Raw genomic sequence first — 9,398 nt, forward strand, 5'->3', positions numbered from 1 at the left:
TCCTTTGACAGCCTACCAACTCTGAACACAGGATAGAGTGGGGTAAAGATCCAATGATAACAAACGGATTAGATACATTTTGTAATGAATTTCTAACTTCTAAAGTCTATATAGCAATGCCATATTGTGACAATGTGACAATCTTTTCCCATGACAAATTCAAACAACGCAGAATCAGGGTCCATTGTGTTCAAAGATGGAGGCTTAAACTGGGCCAGTCCAGGGCCTGACACTTCATAGATAGGAAGAAGTTTGTAAAGTAACCACTATATAATCTTCTGTACTCTTGAGTTCAATCACTTTTGCAACTGCTTCCAATAAAAATGTTGTCAAAATAAAACAGCTGTATTCTCATATAGCTGAATTACTCTCACCTGTTCTAGCCATCCATTATGGTGAAGTGGATGATATGTTGGCTTCAACCTGGATTCCAAGCTCTGTTCTGTCATGAAATGCTGACCTTAGACCACGGGCCCTCTATCAGCATAACTTCTGTTTCAGGACTGAATCCTTTTAGGATTGTGATAATAAAATGCAGTGTGGGAATAGGAAGCCCCCATATACAGTCCTCCTTGAAGGAAGGGCAGGATAGCAATGTAATAATAGAAAACTAACACAATATTTTCCTCCATGATTCAGAATGTGGAGGCTATCATATCACACAAGAATTTACTAAAGGGGGTGGGGAGTTTACAATTTTTATTTTGCCCAGAGATGGATTATATGTATACACAGAACATTTTTTTTTCAACTGTCAAGAAGGAAGGTCTTCATTGATATCCCAGCAAAACCTGATGGGCAGATTTTGCATCCTTTCCTTAAAAACGCTGTCAAACCTTTCACTCTGTGCTACAGTCATTATGTTTTTCCAGTCCCCAATAGTACCTAGTACAAGGAGAGAGAGAGACAGAGGACATTGCAGTGAAAGTGGTCAGATGGACATCAGTAACTTCTGTATTTTATTATGATGAAAATTAAATTCCCCCCATGCCCCCTAATTTACATGCCTTTATTTCTCCCAAGATGAACCAGAACCCAAAAGCCTCTTCTAGTGATTTCTCCACTCAAGGCAATGGATACTGAAGCAGCTGGCAGTGGAGCATCCTACTGAGCAGAGAAATAGGGAGCTGCATCGACAAAACGTAGACCCTCTGTGACGGATAAAGGGTTCAACAGAGAGACTTGGTAATGGTCAGCCGATGTCTGGAAAGCTGACAGGCTTCTTTTTGGAGGTAGAGAAGAGATCTTGAGCAGTTGGCTCTGAGCTCCTGAACTGTGTGGTGGTGTGGAGAGACTCTGAGAACACTTGTCCAAATACTACCTAGCTTGTTTTAAAACCAAACCTGAGTCGTGACAAGGGGAAGATGGTGGCAGTGTGTGATGATAGCCCCTTTCTTCAGTCCCTTGGTGGGAGGGGGCTTCTGAAACAGGGATTTGTTCCCACAGGAGGTGGGCAAATCTAAGGAGTGGGAAAGGTTGTGGATGGACCTCCACTCACTGATACTTTTGTGTGTGCTGGCTAGTCTGAGTCCACACTAAGTATTTTGAGTCTGTGAACATTTTGAGTAACATCTAAGTTTATTACTGAGTATCTTGAAGTAACTGAACTGAGAACTAAGAACTGTGCCTGAAACCAACTAAGATTTTGAACTGCCTGTAACCATTTAAGCTTTGTGCCTCTCTGAAAGAACAACCTACAATCTACAAACCTTTTCTGTAAATAATAAACATTTTTTTATTCACCTTTTGAATTCAGCCTCTAAGCCTTTCTATTTCTACTGGGGGGAAGGTGGAGAAACTCTCCTCACAAAATCAAAGGGTGACTGTCTGTGGGGTAGAGTATTAAATCCTCCTCTCAGCTATTGGTAACAGGGAGAAATTTGTGAGGGTCCATAAAGGTGGGGAAACCAGAACAGAAATCCCCTTCCTTCCCCGCTCCCTCACAGCCTCCACATTAACTCTTGGAGACCTTAATTCTAGCGCGATTCATTTGGATCCTTCACATTCGAGATACACCTCAGGGCAGCTCTTGGGATTTCTGATTTAATTGGGTTGATGGGATTAAGAGGGGGGAAATAATCTCAAATCTTGCTCTGTTTAATAGAGGAGCCCATAATCATTGCTGTGTTGTATGAGCTACTCTATGGGGCTCTCTGAATGTAATGTTCTGACATACTATGATTCTCTGACTACTGGGCATGAGTGAAGTACCTTTGCGAAGAAAGCGTCCTTTGTCATGGTCTAGGAGATCAGCTGGCAAGTGTTCATAGTTTGCTCTGGGATCCACTCTCATTTTATCAAATGAAGCCTTATCCACAACAGCCTGCAACTCATCCTCAGTCAGCTTCTTTCCTAGGAAGGTGCATATTTTCAATACAGAATTTCTCAGGTCCTGAAATGGGACATGGTTTGGTGTCAGACCATCCGCAACTGAAAACTCAAGGACCCAGTACTAAAAGAATCAGGCATGAGGATAATAAGGATTCTCACACAATTTAACATGTGTTATCTGGTATGTCCTTTTCAATTATATTACTGGGTCATAATTAAAGACACGTCTGCAATGTTGTATTACATATAATCTTTTGATGATATCAGCATACAAGTCTTTGTTGTTGTATTATAATACAGTATACCATGGCCTTTCTTATGTTCTTATGTTAACATTTAGTATATATTGTTTTATTTAAAACGTCAATGGCCTTATTTATTTTCTTGTAATAGTGTATTAGGGATATAACTTTATATTTGATATACATCTCTATTCTTTATCACACAGCTGCACAGAACTGTTACTGTCATTAGTCTCCCTTTAATTACGCCTTCCTTGTGAACCTACTACAGGTACAGAGTGTTTTTTAACAGCGTGGTCAGTGTTAGTCTTGCTAACTAGTATTTTTGTACTAGTTCATTTTGACCAAAAATTGTTTTTTAGCAATTCTTGCATTATTTCATTATTTGTGGTATGTATTGTTTTTAGGTGCTCCTACCTATTATCAAGTCTTTATAAATGGTTTGACTGGTAGAGCCAGCATGGTGTAGTGGTTAAGAGGAGTGGTTTGGAGCAGTGGGCTCTGATCTGGAGAACCGGGTTTGATTCCCCACTCCTCCACGTGAGCGGCGGAGGCTAATCTGGTGAACTGGATTTGTTTCCCCACTCCTCCACATGAAGCCAGTGTCAGGCATGGCTCTGAGAAAGCAATGTTGTGGTTTCCCCAGGTGCCAGCCAAGGCCAGCTTCGTGCCCTGTAAACAGTGTGTTTAGACTTCTTTCGTGGGAACTCTCCTAGCACCCTGACAGCTCCAGGGAGGGGGGTTGCCATGGTATCCAGATTTACCCAGATTTGCCCTTTGCTCTTCTATATATGCCCTGTACTGTACCCATAGCTTTTACTAGCGTCCATTTGACTCCTGGCTTCTGTTACCTGTGGATTTTTCTAATAAATCAGCTTTCTTTGGACTGTCTATCTGCTGAAGTCTGTTTATGGGATTATCACAGGACTAGAGCTCACAGCCAGCTGGGTGGCCTTGGGCAAGTCACACTCTCTCAGCCTCACTTACCTCACATGGTATCTGTTGTGGGGAGGGGAAGGGAAGGTGATTGTAAGCTGGTTTGATTCTCCCTTAAGTGACAGAGAAAGTCGGTATATAAAAACTTTCTTCTTCCCTTCAGGTGTGTATTTTTTGACTTTGGAGAGAAAACTTTAAGGTGTTTTGATCCATTCATCTGTGATATAATTCATTCAGTTGATTATAATGTATTACAGTATATTGAGAACCAACTTCAGCCAATAAAGACTGTCGAAACAGGATTACATCCAGATTCCTGTTCCCACTACTGCAAATATTTCCATATTAATGTATATTTTTCCTTACTACTGTCAATATTTTTGTTAATTGTTTGCTATTTACCTTTTGGCCAATTTTGTAATTCCTGCAGATGTTTTACATCTGTTTGTTACTTGTTTAATCTTGTGTGGTGTAAACAATTGTTAGTGCCTTTTTTATCACAGTGTATTGTTCATTCTGAAATGTGTATTATCACTCCCTTTGCCCATTCTGAAAGTGTCTGAACATCATGGATGAAAAGACCTAATATACGTCAGGTGGTTTATCTGGTTCTTTATCTTCAGAGGCAACAGTCTTACCTTCTTCATTTCTTCATAGGTAAGGAAGAGAATATTGAAGTCACCCTGGTGATTATACCAGCCTTCGACATGGTCTAGCCATGAACTAGCTAGAACTGATAAGAAACAAATGTATTTTGGTATTAAAAATCAAGCAGGTATAAATGAGAGCTGGTGTTATACAGTTGTGTGAGAAGACAAGTTTCAGTTCCAGTTTTATCTTGGTCGTGGACTCATTATACCCCTGGTTGCATTTTATGGGTTGCCACACCTTCATGCATACATACATGCTATTCTTAGTTAATTTTGAAATAAAAACACTAAGATGGGAAGCTTACTCCATAGAATGGGTATCTAAGGTGCACCTCATACAAAGAAAGACCTGCTTTCTTGGGTGAGGAGCATTTTTTTGTTTATTAATTTAGAAAATATATATTCTGTCTCTCAAGAGAGTAGCTTGAGGCACTTCACAAAAAAGAAACATGATAAAATCTTTACAATTAACCTGGCAATCCTATCAGCCTAACATCTGACTGTGATCAAGGGAGCCCAGGTCATTGGGCATATACTTAAGATCTTTCATTCTAGTTTTGTCCTTGCTTCCCACTTGGTTCTGATGTCTAGTTGAGTTCTAGTCATGGCTGATGGCCTACATTTCTAGCTTTGTGACTTGTTTTGCTCCTGGTGGGAAAACCCCACTCTTACTGACAGGAAACCTTGTCTTGGACTTTGGAACCTGGAAAGACTCAATCTTTTGGTAACGTCTAGAGAATTGAACCAGTGTTTATAAGTGTGCTTAGATAGTCTTTTAGCTTTATTTTATCCTTGCTACTCACTGCTCTTTTATTTATCCCTGCACAGTGTTAATAAACCACTTTAATTATATTTTGTGGTATTTTTGAATTCAGGAGGCTTCAATCTGAATCCAGTACTTTGGACTTTATTGGCTATGCCTACCAGATTAACTGTTTTCTGAAACTTGCCTTGTAAGAGTCTTACATACAAGGGGGACTTTTTTGTATTTAGTCCAGGACGGTTGTAGACTTGTCCCTTGGTCTTTGGCTGGCTGGGTAGTAAAGGGACTGGAGTCCCACATCAGCCTTTGTAGTTTGTTTTCTTTAGCTGCCCTGTACCAAGGGTCTATTGAATTAGAAGCCCTTGACATTATGTACTTTTTTCTATCATTGAGTAAACTCTACATTTTAGATTTTGACATAGGTCTTAATTAGTTAACTAAGAAATCCCTTCTAATTGGTATGGAGCAATAGTACCGTCCCAGATCACACTAGAAGATTCTACATAGTCACTATGATTAATCACTGAGATTAATCCATTTTAACCCATGATGCCCTGCCAACCTGTTTTGCATCTTACTCCCTTTACCCTGTTCAAGAGGTAATCAGTAACACTCCTGTTGGTTGGAAAGCCCCTCTTATCAAGTCTAAAAGCTCCCATACCCCTTATTTGGGAGACAAATTAGTCAACTGGTTTGAATAAATGAAAGGCTGAGAAAAGGCAAAACATGGTATATAATCTTAAGAAGTCAACCCACCATGAGTTTACAATCATTATATGGTGGCATCATGTTCTACTGTTTTCTTTTATTAACGCAGCTTTACATTGATTTCTTATTAGAAGTCTATGAGAATTACATACATGTTCATTTTCAATAGATGGATCTATGCTGTTTTTTAAAAAGCATTGACTCACTGCAAAAGGTAATTTAAAAAATACTGACATGCCCCAGCATGATACTAGTTTTTAATTTCTGTTCTACCATAGTCCATAGGTTGTTCATACCAAAGTAACTGTGCCATCCGAAGCAGAGTTACTTCCTTCAAAGCCCACAATGGATTTAGCAGGGTGTATCTCTGCTGAGGGTTGCACTGTGAATACCTCTCGCTATACTGTATATAAACTCTCAGTACTACATGATATAAATAGGAAATTTTGTGTTTCTTATTTATTTAAAGCTCTCTTTAATCAAGTAGTTCATGTGCGCCATTGGTGGACATATGAAGCTCTTGTGTGTGTGGGCTTCACTATTCACTTCAGTGCAGAAGGCATGTGTATATACTTTAGATATACTAAGGGCCAAACTAGACATGATGGCGGCCAAAGCGTCAACCTGTGGCCATCAATGCCATTTTAGAGGAAATTTCAGGCCTGCGGTACAGCCACAATGGTCAGTCTGTTTCCTCCCTCGGTGCTTGTAAAGCTCCAAGACAGCGCGTCCACAGCTGTTTGACCACTTTAAGGGCTCATAGGGAGGAACCATGATTGCCTGCCGGAACCGTGCCTTACAGGCCTTTGTGGCAATTTTAAAATGGCTGAATTTCCCTTTAAAATGGCACCGGTGGCCATGGGTTGGGCCCATGGCTGCCATCGTGTCGAGTTTGGCACTAAGTCGATGGGGAGGCTGCTCTAGGTGGGGAAGTCCTAGGTGGGCGTTAGACCATCTGCAGTTGTAGAGAACATCTAGTGTGTGTGTTAAGTGCCGTCAAGTCGCTTCCGACTCATGGCGACCCTATGAATGAAAGTCCTCCAAAATGTCCTTTCTTTGGCAGCCTTGCTCAGAGAACATCTAGACTGAGGTATAAATTCGTGACCAAGTAAAAATCTTTCATTGCCTTTGGAAGTTGCTCAGGCTTCAGTGAACAAGAAGGGTCAGCACTGACAATCCTCACATGGGATGTGATAAAGAGATTGCACTATGGATCATTCATAGTTAGTGTTGCCAACCTCCAGGTGGTGCCTGGAGCTCTCCTGCTATTATAATGGATCTACAGGCAATAGAGATCATTTCCTCTGGAGGAAATGTCTGCTTTGGAGGGAGGACTCTATGGCATTGTACCGTGCTGAGGTCACTCCCCTCCCCAAACCCCACTCTCCCCAGGCTTCACCCCCAAAATCTCCAGGAATTTCCCCACCCAGAGGTGGCAACCCTATTCATAGTAGAGAAGGGGACTCTCTCTCTCTATATATATATATGTCCAAAGGCTTTATCAACTTGAATTGAGTAAAATTATTTGCTCTAACTTGGATGGTAAATTATAATACAAAATAAATGGTATCCAACTTATTTATGTCTGTGTTTTAACTGGGTTTTGGTTGAAAATGGTTCTGACCTTATACATTGCAGTCAATAGAATGTAGAATGGCATTGGGAATAATTTGTTCTATGGTTTCAAGAGGTTTTTTTCTCTCAAAGCAGGAAAGGGGTGCTGTATAAAAAAAATCCTTACCTTCACCAGCTAAAAACCTTTCCATGAAATCAGCAAAGTTTCCTGCTGTTTCAAGTTTTACTGCCATGCTGGAAAAATGGTAATAGGAAACCAAGACATCCTTTGGGTTTCTTGCTACATAAATAACCTGTAACAATACTGATAATTAAAATAAAAACCAATATACTCTATTGGGTTAAACCTTAGAGGTACAAGGATCAGTACTGAGACCAGCACAATTTGCAATGACACATTTTCACTGCAGAAGAATGAGAGGCTGGTAGAAATATCCCGAGAGGCCTAATATTGTCAGTGGAAACAGAATCAGAGGAAGACGTTGGATCATATGAAATTGTCAAAGTGACTGTCCTTACTTTTGCTCTTTTGTTTCTTAACCCCTTAGGTACCAAATAGTAGGGCAGATGGGTTGCAAAGAGTCGAGGGGATGGGCGACTGATGTAATCCATACTACGGATGTTGTACTCCAGCCAAGGGACCCTGTCCATTATGTCTGTGTCCTCAGTTCCATCTCGATGACCTTCATGATAAATCAGGCTCAAAATGTTCTGAGTCCATACTGTGCCTGAGAGTGAGAATAATGTTGTTATTGACTTAATATCCTAAATATACATAGAACTCGGTAGTGTAAAACAAAATACAGAATAAACTAGCCTCTGCCCCAATGAGAGAAATAAAAGGAGGGCCAAAAACAGTCAAAGAAGAAGAAAAGCTGGTTTTTATATGCCGACTTTCTCTACCATTTAAGGGAGACTCAAACCGGCTTACAGTCACCTTCCCTCCCCCTCCCCACAACAGACACCCTGTGAGGTGGGTGAGGCTGAGAGAGCTGTGACTAGCCCAAGGTCACCCAGCTGGCTTCGTGTGTAGGAGTGGGGAAACAAATCCAGTTCTTCACCAGATTAGCCTCCGCAGCTCATGTGGAGGAGTGGGGAATCAAACCCGGTTCTCCAGATCAGACTCCACTGCTCTAAACCACCGCTCTTAACCACTACACCACGCTGGTAAGGAGAACAAGAAACAACTGTCGTTATATTGAATACGTTTCCGTTCAATGGGAGCTGAAGTTAAACCAAGGGTTTCAGGGAAAGAGGATTTTCAACAAGAGGTGTGAAAGAATAGAAATTAATTTCAGCCAGTTTTTCCATTTTTAACAGAATTTAAAATAATAAATAGCTAAGGGTTCTCTGATTTAGATGGAGACGGGGTCAATCCCTATTTTTCAAAGCTGAAAAGACTTCTTCTTATTACTGTTAGCCCTATTAAGGGAAGCATACTGATAACATATTGACAACCTGTACATTTTCTCCAGATGGGGCACATAGAACCTCCAAGGAGCAGTTTTAGGTGTGGTGTGGAGAATATGATTAACCCTACCCTCAGTCAAACCAAGATAGTTGTGATAGATCCTTTCATAAAGTAAAATAAAATTCAGTAAAGGAAAGATATAGCAACTTCTCCTCATGTTGCATAGATCTCCCATGCCTACAAAATACTGACTCATTGAATAAATTATATACAATACATATTCAGTGGAGTCTAGTAAAAGTCAAGTTATTCTTTACAAAAAATATTTGTAGTCTTACCTGATTTGGGATAAGTGACTAGGAATACATCACTATCTCTGATTTCAAAGTCTTCCAGTGAATCTATATATTCTGCTGTAACCAGCTCGGGTTGGAAATTAAATCCTTTGTGGTTGAAAATGTAGTCCTTTGGTGGCTGCATTGCTCACACTGCTGGCATAATAACACAAAAATTCAGAGTAGTTCCTTGTGATACAGTAGAGTAAGTAATATCCATCACAATGAGTAATATTCTTCCATCTCAAGAATGAGTAGCTCAAGTCAAGTCAAGTTTATTGTATAAGGCCGTAGGCACTCAAGAATGAGTAATATCCTTCCATCTCAAGAGCCTTTCTCCAACTTAAGGGACTCTTTGAATGTCCTGCCCACATTGGTGCCACTTTCCTTGCCTGAACGCGCCCCCCCCCCACATGGCCACACATACCCTGCACCACCAGAGGGCTT

The 9,398-nt window shown here is 40.6% G+C and overlaps 1 protein-coding gene across 1 annotated transcript; it reads right to left on the bottom strand.

Moving 5' to 3' along the window:
• Positions 1-754: 754 nt before the first annotated feature.
• LOC130483757 (amine sulfotransferase-like) lies at positions 755-9,100 on the bottom strand. Its single transcript, XM_056856647.1, has 6 exons — positions 8,955-9,100; positions 7,725-7,933; positions 7,372-7,498; positions 4,148-4,242; positions 2,212-2,392; positions 755-885 (listed from the first exon to the last, which is right to left on the bottom strand). Exons 1-6 carry the CDS (start codon positions 9,094-9,096, stop codon positions 755-757), a joined length of 885 nt encoding a protein of 294 aa, XP_056712625.1. The 5' UTR covers positions 9,097-9,100.
• Positions 9,101-9,398: the final 298 nt, after the last annotated feature.

The sequence above is a fragment of the Euleptes europaea genome, chromosome 10 (assembly GCF_029931775.1).
Source record: "Euleptes europaea isolate rEulEur1 chromosome 10, rEulEur1.hap1, whole genome shotgun sequence".
Classification (NCBI taxonomy): domain Eukaryota; kingdom Metazoa; phylum Chordata; class Lepidosauria; order Squamata; family Sphaerodactylidae; genus Euleptes; species Euleptes europaea.